This window comes from Rattus norvegicus, chromosome 20 (genome assembly GCF_021556685.1).
Source record: "Rattus norvegicus strain SHRSP/BbbUtx chromosome 20, alternate assembly SHRSP_T2T, whole genome shotgun sequence".
Lineage (NCBI taxonomy): Eukaryota > Metazoa > Chordata > Mammalia > Rodentia > Muridae > Rattus > Rattus norvegicus.
Window position 1 is genome coordinate 49,000,139 of NC_141553.1, and position 15,534 is coordinate 49,015,672.

The 15,534-nt window shown below is 50.4% G+C and overlaps 1 protein-coding gene across 2 annotated transcripts in view; it reads right to left on the reverse strand.

The window, feature by feature from the left end:
• The window catches only part of Foxo3 (forkhead box O3), a 94,886-nt gene that overhangs the window by 5,193 nt on the left and 74,159 nt on the right, over nt 1-15,534 (reverse strand). For both annotated transcript variants that reach the window (XM_087597225.1, NM_001106395.1), the window contains exon 3: nt 10,717-12,152. In XM_087597225.1, coding sequence (XP_087453351.1) covers nt 10,752-12,152 — 1,401 coding nt within the window. In that variant the 3' untranslated portion in view covers nt 10,717-10,751. The remainder of the gene's footprint in view (nt 1-10,716; nt 12,153-15,534) is intronic.

Here is a 15,534-nt window from a genome sequence, read left to right on the forward strand (position 1 = left end):
GGGATCTGATGCCCTCTTCTGACCCCTATAGGCACCACCCATGCAGTCCACTTACATACACACATGCGACGCTACTCACACATAAAGTAAAAATAAAGGAAAAAGTGTACCCAAGAGGTGAAGCTAAAGGACGTAAAATCTGTTGTCTGTGGTGACCCTGCCGTTTGTCCTGGTCACCTTCCCAGGGGACATGGGTCTGAGTAACAGAAAACTGTATGCTCTGACAGCACAGGATGGTACATCCACCAGCTCCTCTTGGATCCTAAGACTCCTGTGACCTCGCAGGACTGTGTATCCTGTCTTATCTACTCTGGTGACAGCACTAGAGAACAGAGGGAAGGTTTTTGTTTTTGTTTTTGTTTTTTTTATTAGAGGGAAAAACTACCAATCAGGAGAAGAAGGCCTGTCTTTCTGTAGACCTCTGGTTTGGCTGAGGATTTTTCCTGAGGTGAGTATTCTGTTTTGTAAAGCCACCAGACAATCTTATTTTGGCCTATAACTTTGGGGTTAAAAAGCTAAGAAACAAACCAACCAACCCAGACCCCAGTATCTCTGAGGAGCTTGGCCTGGTAAAGACAACGCTACTCTATATGGAGAGTATCTATATAGTATATACAGGCTTCTCTGTGGGTCCCTGACAAACATTGGCCTCACAAATGAAGTCCTTTCAAAGGGATTAGGTTTCCCCTCACAATAAGAGCTAACAAACCACAGTCTAACATCACTATGCCATTAATCATCAGGGGACTAAGTTCCCCAAGTCCCAGTCCTGACTTTCTGTGGGTGCCTAGGGAGAACTGGTAAGATATTACCTAATTCAGACCCCTCCCTGATTCCCTTTGGTGCCAATTATTCTGCTGTGAAACTGGTGCATGATGGGAAAATGACACACTTCATTCCCCAGGAACAGAGGCTGACTATGGTCCACTTTGATCCTGGGGCTGGAACAGACTGGGAGGGAAGCATCCAGGGTGTAGTGAGGTACCCAACATGTCATCACCTAGTTAGGACCGGCCATGGCCTTGAAATTGGGACAGAAGCCCCACCATAGTAGTCCAAAGCCACGCCAGCAACAATCCCCAGGCTGCCACATCCCCATTCCCTCAGCAAAGTCTGATCATCTTCTGGGAATGTCATCATTAAAGAGAAGAGGCACTAATCATCGCTCTTCCCCTTCTGTAGAATGGGGCGGGGCTGCCTGTGACACTATGTGCTGGAGTTCCCCTGGGGTCTCAGGCAAGGGCTCCCAGGGAGGCCTGTGCTGGAAGCTGCTCGGTGTCTGTGGGCTGAGCCAGCAGGGCCAGGTAGAGCTCTTGGAGAGGGGACATTTCACAGAAACCCTCGGGGAGGCCACTGCTGTGTTTAGTTTTTCTTTTCTTTTTTTTTTATTTTTTATTTTTTTAAGATTTTATTTTATTGTATATGAGTATACTGTAGCTGCCTTCAGATGCACCAGAAGAGGGCATCAGATCTCATCACAGATGGTTGTGAGCCACCATGTGGTTGCTGGGATTTGAACTCAGGACCTCAGGAAGAGCAGTCGGTGCTCTTAACCACTGAGCCATCTCTCCAGCCCTAGTTTTTCTTTTCTATAATAGAGGGAGAAGGGTGTAAGGGAAGCAGACGGACTAAAGAGAAACACAACCGTCCTGGAAAGGCAGGCAGGTGCAGGGAGGACTGGGGCGAACAAAGGAAGGGGGTCCCTTTGATGCCTTAGCAGCATCTGCAGCTCCCTGTGGGCACCTACCTGTCTATCACACAAGAACTGGGAAAGCAGGGGAGCAAAGGGACAGAAGCAGCCACTCCCTGGGGGCTCAGTGGTGCTTGGATGAGTGTGCGAACCACGGGTTCTACGGGCGTTCACGTTGACTTAGCTGCGAGGCTTCTGTATGCGTTGATGCTCCCATAGCTTACAGAAACAACAGCGACTACAACCCCCCCTACCCCGCCCCCACAGCCAGACTCTGGAATGGAGAAGAAGCCGACAGCTGCAGTCACTGAGCAACACAGCAATTAACCAGACGCTGTCCTGCTTCACTGGCGACCTCCACAGTGAGGAAGAAGAGGCCTCCTCTCGCCCAGACTAGTTTTAAAAATTCCTCACTGAATCGAGGGAGATGAAGTGGGAGACCTCGGGAGTCAGGAGGGACGCTCTAAAAATATTGGTGGATGCTGTCATCTGCTGAGGGGTAGGTAGTCGGTCCCTCGGTAACCCCGGGCATCTCCGGGGTAGGCAGCCTTCTGCCCGCTTATCACCACCAAGTCACATGATGTTCTAAGACAGGGAGAGGCCTCCAAAATGACACCAAACAGAACAACCCAATCGACTTGAATTGGACTCGGGAGCAGAAACAGCTCCCACTGCTGTCCTCCCACAACCTAACTTCACCATGCAAAGCGAGAGCTTGTCAGCAGGGTTTTTTATCTTCTTGGCAGAGAAGAAGTAAGGGCCCCGATAACTAATATGATATGAACTCTTCCGTCCACAGATCCACAACGCTTAGTTAACAACTATCTCTTGGCTGGAATTTTAATTGTCTGCCTGAAATGCAGGCTTAAAGTGAGAGAGGCTGTGATCTTTATGCTTTGAAACAGATAATTTCAGAATCGCCTGGAACTCCAAGGTCAGGCTGAGGGCCAAGCAAGGAACATTCAGGATGGGCAGGGCGGAGATCCTCGGATGGACGGGGAAGCCTCTCACAGAGTTCAGAGAGCAGCTGTGGGCTGCACACTTAATTTTTTTTTTTTTTTTTTGCTGGGGCACAGTGGCAGCCACATCTAATTTTTTTTTTCTTTTAAGATAGGTTGTTCTCGAGTAGCCCAGGCTAGCCTTGAACTTTTTATCCTCCGGGTCCCACCTCACAATCTGTTGCCATACCCAATACACCTTATTCGGAACATTCCTGTGGAGTTCAACTCCAAAGGCAAACAGAATGCACCACGGGAAAAGCCATGGGAAACCTGGAGGCAGGTAGTGTTGGGGCTTTGCTTATGCGCAGCCCATCTTGGACCTATGACCGGTCATACAATAAGAAGGGACTTAGGAGGGACCATCTGTATAAAACTCCATCTTGGGGGTTGGGGATTTAGCTCAGTGGTAGAGCGCTTGCCCAGAAAGCGCAAGGCCCTGGGTTCGGTCCCCAGCTCCGAAAAAAAAAAAAAAAAAAAGAACCAAAAAAACAAAAACAAAAAAAAAAAACCAAAAAAAACCCCTCCATCTTGGCAAAAGCTGCCAAGGAGCCTCAACGGGCAGCGAGGACTCTGGGGGACAGGCAGGCAGGCAAGGAGGCTCTAACTGCAGGGGAGGGCAGCTTTCTGTTTGGTGACAGAGCTCTCCAGAAGGAAACCTGGACCTTGTGGAACCAACCGATCTGGAGGAGTGGGTGTGCTCTAAGAGAGGTTTGTGCTGACTGCTGGCTGATTATTAAGAGTCTGGACCCCCAAATTAGATTCTCCCCAGGAATCCCCAGGAGAGGAAATGCCCGAAGCCCTTGAGGTCAGTCAGGGAAAGAAGTTATCGCCACGATAACAATCGGTCAGAGACCTTGCAGGGGAGACTTGGCAATGAGACAATTCTGGGTAGGGTCTGACCCTGGTTGGGCTGCTGAGCAAAGCACCTTGTACTGTACTTGAACCCTAGCTCCACTGTCAGCAGCCCCAAAGGAAAACCTGGGGAAGTCTCTGGATCCTTGGCCCCTCTTCCCAACAGGGCCTCGATGAATAAACTGCCCCTTTCTGCTCTTTTCTACTTGTCTGTCTCCGTTAGTTGGTTTCCTGAGGACAGGTGGGCGAACTAGGCGAGGAAACGGGATGAGTAATGGTGGGCACTGTTAACCAGGGGAAAGGCAGGGGTCTGCGCACACCGAAGACACACTTAAAGACAAAGGCCCAGCTTCCGGAAAGCACGTGAGACGTGTGACACACTGGGCTGCACCGTGACCTGCTGTACCCCCCCTCAGCACGCTGAAGCCTTTCAGGTGTCAGGGAAGGTGTCCAAGGCCTGGCTGAGAAGGCCAGAGACGGCAGGCAGCCGAGAGGCTCTGGCTCCCAGGACACTTTGACGCCTAGACTTGTCTGCCTGTCCCGTTGGCCAGCCTTTGTGCTGAGCTGACGAAAACGCAGGGAAGAGAGAAGCAGCAACCTTCGAACTTCACAGCTGAGGACAGAGAGCTGTGGTGGGAATCAGCGGTGGCTAAAGCGAGCAGGGGGCAGCCTGACTTTGCCTTGAGGAATGGCAAGGACCTCTCCGTGCAGACAAGACAGATGCTTTTGACTCATAGAGTAATATGCAACGTTTGGGATTATCGTCTTTTAAACAACTACTTTTGCCAAGTGTGGGGACACAAGCCTTTATTCCCAGTACTAGGGAACAGTAGATAGAAGGCAGATCATGTGAGTTCAAGGCTAGCCTGGTCTACGTTGCAAGTTTCGGGCCACCTACATAGTGAGATCCTGTCTCAAAAACAAACACTACCAACAAAACCCAAACCAAAAGAACCACTTTTTGAGGGGATGTGGGAGTGGTAAGAGTTAATCACCCTTAACTATTATACCCAAAAGTTTAACTGGCAAAGACCTGTGGGATCTTCCACTCTGCTGGGCATAAACCTCACACTCACCTGGGGGTGACCTCAGGGACGATTCGCCCAGCCTGCCCTCCTGTCCAGGTGAATCACCCTCCACACAGCCTTCACTCTGCCCCTCCCCCCCAGATGTTCAGCTCCCTGCTGTGCCCTGCCTCTGACAGGTAAGCATTGAGTGCCCAGAATGCCTGCCCACACTCTGAGCTCCCAACGCTGAATTCCTTGAAAGCGGGACAGTCTTCCCAATGATGCAAGTACCAGGGAACATGGGCTATTTTAGGAGCATCTTAGACACAGTATCTGTTCTCAAGCACCATAAACTCTGTGAGCGCAAGTGTTTCCAAGTAGCCTGGAGAGCTTGACCTAAAACAAAACAAAATGAAAAGGTCCACACTGGACCTCGGCTAAGAGAACGAGCCATCCTCTTGGAGTGGCCTTACTTCCTCCTGGCCTGTTCCAACCCCAATGCCTCCCTGAGGCTGCTGGTTCTAGGACCTCATCACACTTCACACAGGAGTGAGGCTTACTGATGCCCAGGCAGAACCTATTGTTTATGGAATGGAGTCGCAGATTCATAACGCTTCCCGGGGAGGAGGATTTTCAGGTTAGTTTCCAAATCTGTTTCTTTTAAGGTGAAACCTATTAACATCCAATAGCTTCTCACCGATATAATTAGTCTACCTTTGTTTCTGTCTACCTTCACTGTGTAAAGCTCCCAAATTCCTACATTAAAGCCTTGCTTCTCTGCCTCAAGCTGAGCCACAAGGAAGAGATCCACCACTTACAGAAGAGGACAGGGGCCTTGAAGAAATGTTTACAGACCTAAGCCAGGACTTCAACAGTCCTGCTCACCTCCCCCGGGTGTGGCCCCGGAGTGAGATGGGGTGAATTATGACAGCATGCAGGCTGAGATGCTTTCCATCTTCTGAAGGTGGGTGCAGTGTAGACGCCACCTCACCTGAGGGCCGGTTCCCAGGCGCGGAAGCCGGCTCACCAGAGTCCTCTTTTCCTATTTCAGATACGTGTGGGTCTCGGGAGACTAATTTTCCAACAAAACAAAAATAAGGTTCTTCAGATTCCAGAGTTCGAACTGCACACCCACCTCTAAGGTAGGACCAAGACTCAAAGGTGACAGACAGTGGCCGAAAACCAACCAGGAGGGAAACCAGAGTGAGCAGGAAGGAGGGACTTGATGCCGAGTCTGTGGGAGACAACGTGTCTGTCCCCTCGGGCTGGGGGCCTTGCTGACTTCAGCAGGGAGGCCAGTTCTGCCTTCGTGTGAACCCCATCTCCATGTCCACCTGCACTGCACAGGCAGCCTGAAGGGAACCTGGCTGGCTGTGACGGGGTGGGCTCAAACTGAGGCACTTGGTGTCAGCTAGCGTTCCAGTTCCACCGCCTAACCGGTCCATCAGCACGTTTTTTGACTATTTCTGACTGCTGGTCTGTGCGGCTTTCTGATCACTTCCAAGCATATAGAGGATCAATACAGTGAGCCACTGGGCCACGTGTAGAACCTAAGTCTAAGAGAGGCTCTGGCTGGGGTCTCCTTGGCCGTTAACTTCCCTAAGGAACCATATCAAATGCTCCACAGAGATACATATTTAGCTGGGAAAAAAAAAGATAGAAAATGTATGTCCTGGACTGCTTTCACTAGTGAAAGAATGGGACAGGGGAGGAGGGGAAGGAGGAGGGAGAAGGAAGGGAAGGAGGAGGGAAGAGGAGGAGGGAGGAGGGAGGGAGGAAAGAGGAAGCAGGAGGAGGGGGAGGAAGGAGGGAGGAGGGAGGGAAGGAGGGAAGGAGAGAAGGAGAGAAGGAGGAGGGGGAGGGAGGGAAGAGAGAGGGGGAGGGAAGGAGGAGGGGAAGGGGGCCACGGTGGCACAGAGACCTTCAATCAAACTGAGACTGACAATTAGAGCCTGCTCTCTACAAACACTGGAATTACCCGGAGACACGATGACCAAAAGACTCTTGCCCTTCAACAAAGGAACACCATGGGCTTAAGAGGCCACTAAACAAATAAAGACCTGGGGTCAGAGTAACGGCCACATCTCTCACTGGGAGGGGAACAAACACAAGCAGACCAGACCCTTGCAGCCCAGCTCCTCAGTCCTCAGAGTTGTGCTCCGGGTCTTGGCCCACTGCATAGCACTAGGGCAACCTCTCAAAGACAGCCTCACCTCTCAGATGTTCACCCACTGAGAATTGCCAAAGCCGGGCACGGTTAACTGGCTTTCCTGTTTTCCTGTTATGTCCGACAAGTAACCACCGGCTCTTAGAGGCCAGAGCCCCTGTGAGTATCTGCCCACCTGAACATTTCTTCTGCTTCCCTGAGAGCCCCAGCAGGCTGGGGGTACACTTGTATCTCTCAGTGGACTGGGGTACCTGTCAGGATGGTGAGGGTGGGAGATCCAGGGTTCTTTCCTACAAGCAGTGGGACACCTCAGGAAAGTGCTGGCTTCCGAACAAAGGAAGGCAAGGCTTCTCCCACAGTGAAGACCAGCAAGGTGGGGCCTCGGGCACTCCTTCAGAGAGGCCAAAGGAACACTTTGGTAAGCCCCCAAACCTCACCAGTCCATCTGTGGCAGGATTTCTCTTTGAAAGTGGAAAATACCAGCCTCTCTAATGTGTGTCCCCAAAATGGCACACAGGACTCTGAGGGCAGAGCCCAGAAGGCAAAAAGTTTACCGAATGAGCATGGAAAGAAACCTTAGCTAGCTCTGGTTGTCAAGGAAAGGAGCTGCCCTGGGCAAACAGTGTAAGGCTGACTCAGTGCTTCCTACGGGCTGCATGAAATTACGGGATCAAGTGAGAAAACACCCGGGTCCACACGATGGCTCTCACAAAAGCTGGCTCTGCTCCAGAGAGAAACGCTTGCCACACGGTATAAGTGAGCCTTGGTGAGACCCTGAGGCAAACGGCATGACGCCTTACGTACCACAGGGCCATGAAAACTGAAAACAGCAGCCGTCTGGGGAGGTCAGTCTTTTCTGCCATACCAAGGACCCCAGGATACTCTGAGTGAATAGCAGAGGTGTTTTAATCTGCAGGTCCCCTCGGAGCGGAGCCCAGGGACAGTGTGCCAAAGTGGGTGCTCATCTCAGAAACTGGTCCTGAAGACGAACATGAACTAAAGGAGAGGTCTCACTGGATTTTAAACAAGAAGCCGGCATCTGACCTTTGACCTTTGGAGCTCCTGAAGTAGTAGGACCTTTATTTTTATGCGCATAGTAAAAAGTTAAGTGGGAAATATGCAACAACGAGGTTGTTGGCAGGGATGACCAAGAAACTCCAGCGTGCTAAGGCAGTCAGTCACCCGGCGCTGACCGTCTTCACCAGAAGGTAAAAGGTCACTCCACCACTGTGCCTCCTTCCCATCCAGGCCATGCATCCCTGCAGGGACAGACCCAGTTTGATTCACCTCTCTCTCCATACTCAAACTTCATTCATCGAGCTCTGGCTGCTCTTGACCCTCTCTGAGACTGGCTACACTGCAGGACTGAGAAACGGCTCGGCTCGAAGTGTGCTAATACCCAGCAGGTATCAGGAGAGCCACAGTCCCCCAGAGAGCCGCTGACTCCCTCAGAAACACCCGAGGGTCGAGGTTTCCTAGAACTCTGGAGCGGTGGTTTCCTCAAAAAATAAAAAATAAAACAATAAAAATGAAAAGATTTGATGCAAGATACTGAAGAAACTTAGGAAATCTTGGCTAGGTAGCAATTTACCCTTTACTGTCAACACTAAAAGATCCAGAAGCCAGGTGGGGTGGTGGGGCAGTGGGCGCAGCACCTGCCTTTAGGGAGGCAGAGGCAGAGGTCTCTGAGTTCAAGGTGATACTACATACTCCTGCAAGGCAAACTCCTTAAGTTGGTGTACTATACCCAAAGGTGGACAGCAGGGTTCTTCCTCCACACAGCACACTACAGGTCTGTGTTTACCCTGTGTTACATTCCCTAAAACAAAGTAACTGATATCAAGAAAAACAGACTACCTGCATTTTGTTAGAGTTATTATCGCCCAACATAAACATTAAAGGCACGGCAGGATCACCACATCAAACATTAGTGTAACTCCTATTTCTTAAATTCTATTCTACACACGTATACCGCCAGCTCTCTAGGGCTCTGCCCTCGATGCTCATCTGAGTAGGCCCATTTTACAGACTAGTTAGGTTTCAGGTTAAAACCATGCATAGTCCGCACATTTAAAAATGCCCCGATTCTGCTTTCTGTTGACAGAGAACAACTTAATGTCCTTAGCGGTTTATTACTAACGCAGCTAACGGTAGAAGCGGGAGACTCGTCTCTCCCATCTCACTAATAAAACTAAAGGCCACCATATATTTAAATCTCCCTTGGGCTGGAGAGATGGCTCAGTGGTTAAGAGCACTGGCTGTTCTTCCAGAGGTCCTGAGTTCAATTCCCAGCAGCCACATGGTGGCTCACAACCATCTATAATGGGATCCGATGCCCTCTTCTGGTGTGTCTGAAGACAGCTACAGTGTATTCATCATATACTTAAATAAAATAAATCTCCCTTAATTGATTCATACAATTTTCATAAACACACACACATACACGCACACACACGCACACACAGCATGCTATCTTTAACAAGAAGGAACATCCAACTGAAACAAAAGCTGATACTACACTTTCTCCTAAAGTTTAGTGAAGGGCAAGTGGTCTCTACTTACAATGACAGCCAAATTAAACTTTCTTGTGTCAGAAACCACAACCACAGTCTTCCTCACTGGAGATGAACCTGAGTATCTACCTACATTTCTAAAGTGAGCTCCCCATAGAAGATCCTTGTGATGACCGCACCAGGAACGAGGGGTAAGAAGGCTGGGTGGGGTTTGGGGCTTTGACCGGGTGGGGTTCAGGGTTTTGAGGTCCTTTTCTCTTTTGGGTCATTTGAGGGAGGAGGTAAGTAGCTGAGATTAAAATTAAAAACAGAAGAAGCCAGGAGCTGAGGGTGCAGAGCCTTTAACCCTAGGCATGTGGGGCACACACTGAAACAAACCCGTTGGCAGGAATAGGCTGCCCTTCCCAGCCCAGGAGAAGGGTTACAGGGGAAGAGCCTACTACCCACACGCTGGCTCAGACCACAGTGCCTTTTTTTTTTAACCATATACAGAAAATCAAGCCACTTAAGACAGGTAGTGCCTGGGGCAAACTGTGTGACCTGGGCAAAGTACTGAACCTCTGTGGTTCCCGGCTCCGGCTCCCTCACTTGTCAGTGGACTCACTCAACCGCCCTTGGGATGCTTCAACCTGCTGTGGCTTTACAGACCCTCTCACACGCCCTAGTGTGTGTGATTCCTGCAGTAGCTCTCTGGAATAACAGGATCACTATTCCTGAGAGGCTCAGGAGCTAAACCCATCAGTGTGGCTGGACGGCAAAGGTGGAACTGGACCTTCAGGGCCTCTGTAGGTAGCCCAGGCCGGCCTCGAGTGCTCTGCCTCTAGGTGCTGGGATTATAGGTGTGTCCCACCTGTCCAAGTCCACTGCTTTTTCTCACGACACGGCAGCACCTGCTGGCTCTATCACAGCAGCATTAAAACACTGTCATTTAAGAAAAACTGCCACGCCCTTCCCACAATCCCTCGTGCTCTTTCTGCAAAGGCTGGCGAGGAGGGCCCCCTGCTATCGATGAGGTGGTGATCTAAGAACCTCATTAACGCTTTCCTAGGGCAAAGCATTACTTTCTTAGGGGATGAAGAACCATCACACAGAAGGTTGAACCAGTGCTAGATGTGAGCCTGTAAGAAACTCCGGGGCCTGGTATGCTTCCCCGTGACCTCTGACCTATGACCCAAGCACCTCCCTTCCTCCCCTTTCCTTCTCTTATCATCCACCCACCCACGGAGAACCTGCGTCACAGCTCTGTGAGGACAGAGGAGATAAAGAGTGAGCTCTTTGAATATTTGGGTGTTCTTTTTATTACTGACAGCTGTGAGCCCTGTCTCACAGGTAAAACTCTGGTGAACTGGCTGGGAGCCATGACTGCTGCGAGGGCCGTCAGGACAGATGGACCGCCCCACTCCCGCCCCCACGCCCCGCCCCCACGCCCCGCCCCGCCCCGCCCCCGCCCCACTCGTGATGCTCTCCCATGGCACTGGGCACTGACCTGCTTTGCCCATTTCCCCTTTCCTCAGTGATCCTTCAGCCTGGCACCCAGCTTTGAGATGAGGCCTGCTTAGCACCAGTGAAGTTCCCCACGTTCAAACCAACAACGTTCTGTGTGGAGATGAGGGAGTCAAAGTTAAAATCCAACCCATCGGCATCCATGAGTTCGCTACGGATGATGGACTCCATGTCACACTCCAAGCTCCCATTGAACATGTCCAGGTCCAAGTCACTGGGGAACTTGTCGTGACCCATGACGGGAAGGTTTGCACTGGCTGAATACAGTGAGGAGCCTGAGAGAGAGTCCGAGAGGGTTTGCATAGACTGGCTGACGGGAGACTGCTGCTGGTGTTTGGCTGAGCCGAGGCTGCTGGAGTCACTCAAGCCCATGTTGCTGACAGAATTTGACAAGGCACGGCTGCCACCAAGAGCGCCCTGGGTTTGGTGCTGGTGGTGGAGCAAGTTCTGATTGACCAAACTCCCCTGGGTAGGCTGGGCGGCAAAGGACATCATTGGGTCGTTGCGAAGCATCACGTTCCGGCGGGCGTTCTGGGCGGACACAGCGGTGCTAGCCTGAGACATCAAGGGGTCTGACTGGGTCATCATGACATCGCTGTGGCTGAGCGAGTCCGAAGTGAGCAGGTCTTGGAGTGTCTGGTTGCCGTAGTGCGACACGGAAGAAAAGGTGGCTGGTCTGTTCTCCTGGATGGTCTGCATGGGCGACTGGCGCAGGGAGTTGAGTGACGCAGGTCCGAACACGGTACTGTTAAAGGAGCTGGTTGGGGAGCCCAGGCCGGAGCTCTTGGCGGTGTACGGGAAGCTGGAGCTCCGCTGCATAAGCCCGCCAGGAGGCGACGCCTGGGAGGGCGGGAGCGCGATGTTATCTAGCAGGTCATCCATGAGGTTCTCGGCCAGCCCATCGTTCAGATTCATGGTGCCCGCCATGTCAGTCAGCCGCGGCAGCTCCACGGTACACGGCTTGCTTACGGAAGGCGACAGGCTGGCAGAGCTGCTGTAGAGCATGGGGGAGAGGGGCCCGTCATCGTCCTGGACGTCATCCAGCTCCGTGCTCGCCAAGATGGGTGACAGGCGGCCGCTCACGGTGCTGGCGTTGGAATTGGTGCGCGAGCGGAAGTCGGTCCAGGCGTCCAGCTCGTCGCTGCTGCGGGATGTGGGGCTGCCCGGCCACTTGGAGAGTTGGGAAGGGCTGTCGTCTGCCGACTCTGGGGCAGCCTGCAGGGCCGCCTTCTTCTTGGCTGCCCGGCCTCGGCTCTTGGTGTACTTGTTGCTGTTGTCCATGGAGACGGCCCGCCGCCGGGGAGCCTTCCCACTCTTTCCCCCATCGGGGTTGATGATCCACCAAGAGCTCTTGCCAGTCCCTTCGTTCTGAACCCGCATGAAACGGCTGTGCAGTGACAGGTTGTGGCGGATGGAGTTCTGCGGAGAAAGGGAGAGGGATACGGTGATCAGGGGAGGTGCAGTCCAAAACAGACGTTAAGATGCTTCAGTTTCTAAAGAGTTATTTCGAAAAAGCAACCAACCAACCAACCGAAGAAACAAACAAAACACTTCTTATAATTTTGGGGAGGGGAAGGAAGGTAACACACACCCACCCACACCCACACACACACACACACACACGGGAATCAGAGGATAACCGGTGGAGATGGATTTTTTCCTTCCACCACGTGGGCCATGAGGTTTGGCGGCAAAGGCTTTTATCCACTGAATTTTATAGGCCGACTTTTTTTTTTTTTTTTAATTTTTTAAAACGACAAGCATCTTTTTGACTTGGTACAAGGCACCAAGGTAAATGGAAAACTTCACAGGGCGGTGCACTATCCGTCCTATGAAGGAGATGCGGGAAACATGGGCGCTCACGGACACTGCCCAAGAGCATGATTTCTGTAATTCTATTTCTCAGCCCGCAGATCACTCTGAAAACTTATGACCATGCCACCCCCTTCTCCATACTTTGCAACAAATTCCCCAGCTCTCTGAAAAACTAGTCGCCTGGGTGGCTATCCCTTACAGTCCCAGACCTCTAAGTAGCTAGCTCTGAAATGCTTCTGTTGGAAAGTGTGACGTTTTACCTGTTCCCTCCAGGGAACCCTGCCACAGTTTCACAACTCATCATGTAATTCTGGCAGGCAGGAGTCAGGCGGGGCAGACTGTCAGGGACAACTGAGGAGCAAGACTACCTCATTTAGAAGAACTTGCATCATTTACAACCTTGTACGCTCTCAGGAAGGGTGGGTTGAATAACTTCCTTCCACAGAGTACAGAAGGGAAAGGGAAGAAAGAGTATTGCAGTGGAGAAATCTGAGAGAGGCTGTGTCGGCTGGGTGACCAGGACCCATGTTCACAGCGACCAGCACATTGCTAGTGTGTATCCTAGGTAAAAATGCATGGAAAATGGCAACTTTTCCATCGGTCTTTTTCCAAAACCCAAATCCTAGATGAATCGTAAGAAATATATGAACTCCGATTAAAAGGGCATTTATGAAAGCCTGTTTAGTACTCCCCAGACCTGCCTCAGCCAAGGAGTAACCGGAAAAGGTAATAGCTGGAGCTAATGCATCCTGGATGAGATCCCATCCCAGAAAACCCAACCAACCAAAAAAAAAAAAAAATCAGAAAAAGTCTGATTAGCATTATAGATCTTAGCTCATAGTAATAATGATAAATATTGGCTCATCTGTGCTGACACTCATACCAGAGCTGTAGAAAGTTACGAGGGAACCCTTGACGGCGTGGATTCCTGCTAATTTCACAAGTTTCCTATATATCTACAATAATCCTCCTGTTGGAGTAGGGCAAATCCCCTTAAAAGTCCTAATAATCTGCACCCACTGCAAGAAACTTCCTCCTGGCTTAGCAGATACACCCAGTTGTCAGGGATAACCAGGCTCAGACTTATCTCCGCCACTGGCCAATCACGCGACCCCATGCAAATCATTTCATCTGTCGACAACAAGGCATGTTCTCTTCTCCACTATGGTCATGATACAGTCCAACCACCCCTCCCTGCCTGGCAGGATGACCTAACAAAGACGGAGGATAATGCATTTCAGAAGCCAGTCACACTCTCAGTCAGTGTTCCTCTTTCCCTAGAAGGGCAGGCCCATAGTGAGGAGCGCTCAGAACGGGGAGGGATCCTTCTAATCTGTAAAATGCCTCGTGTGCAGCAGGAAAAGAGCTGACGGTGTCCCCCACATCTAGAATAGCACCTGCAGGCCAGATGAGCCTTTATCATCAAGTTAAAGATGAAAGACGGTGCCTAATGCTACAGGATTAAATATGAACAATTTCTAAAAGTCACTTTTAACAAGAATTGGCAGGCATCAACTGTATTTATGTAGAAGGCGCAAATACATGTGTCCTACCAGATTGTTTTTAAAACACAGAAAGTCAACAGAATTTTGTCATAAGTAAATAACTCAAAACACAAAGTATTCCTGATATACATTCCTCCTGTTCAAGAAGGGACTTGAGTTCAGGCTGGGCAAAGAACACCAGCAATTCTGGTCACAGCTGCCATTTTCAACAATGGCCCTGGTGGCCAGGTAAGATGACAGCCAGCACCGGAGGACCCCAGGAAGCAGGTGTCGCCCAGGAGACAACACACCATTTCCCTCTCAGGTTGGTTAGTTTGTTTAGAACAAAGGTGAGTGTGTTAATGGTTCAGAAACGATTTCTTTGAAACAGGATGCTTTCTCTATGATGTGGGTAAGAGGCACATTCCTAACGTGCACTTGGCAGGGAGAAGCAAGGCCCACTGTGAGTAGAGGTAATTCAACGCATTTAGTAAAATGTAAACACAAACTTCAGGGTGAAAAGAAAGCTGGCCCCCAACCTTTAGGGGTACAAGGCAGACACCCCCTAATTATTCCCACACAAACACCGAATGTTTACAGAAATGATCAATCTTACATATTCAGTGATCCTGTATCTTTTAGGGAAGGATGTTTTTAAAATGTATTTCACTGTCCCTAATTCTAAACCTACTAAAAGACAAATGAAACCTTTAATTTACCATGACTCTACCTCCCCAACAACGTATATGTATAATTTTATGCAATCCCAAGTGGCTAAAATTAGAGGCAGATATCACAAGGCTTCTGCAAAAGCCTGAAACACCTAGCATGGGAGGCCAGCACCACAGGGAATCAGGGCAGGAGTGGGTCATGAAGACTGGCCCCCTCTCCAGGTTCCTAACTGCCGTGAGATCTGAAGGTCCGCCAGGTCACGGCCGTGCTGGCTACTGAACCTTGGGTTTTAAATTCACTTGATTTTACATGTAAAGTCTCAGGGTCGGAGATAGGAAATAGCACAGCCCACCAGCTGGTGCACAACTGAAAGCAGGTTTCCCAACTTCCCTGCAATGCTTTTTCTATAGCTCCTCACAGGACCCTTAGCGAGCAGTCACCATTTAACGTCCTTATGCAACAGTTTAAGAAAAATACTCCGGGGAACACACAGAAATAATCTTATTGTGACTTTGTGAAATACTTAGAAATTTAGAGGCCTTTCCCCAATTTTTATAGAAACTTTGTAACAAAGCATTTTGTTCTTCCTGAGGAGAACTATCAGACTGTATCCACTCTGAGAACAGAACCACCGCAGGCTCTTACATAGAGCCCACCTTGGGAAGGAGAGAGAGTCTGCCTTTAGGGGCCAGTCTCCGCTGGCTTCTCATTTTAGCGGCAGAACACAGTCCCTGAGGTTCATTATCTACTGATAGATAGGTCTTTCCAGCTACTTTACTAAGACAACGGGGCCACCACCTTCCTGACTGCTCTACCACCTTCCTGACTGC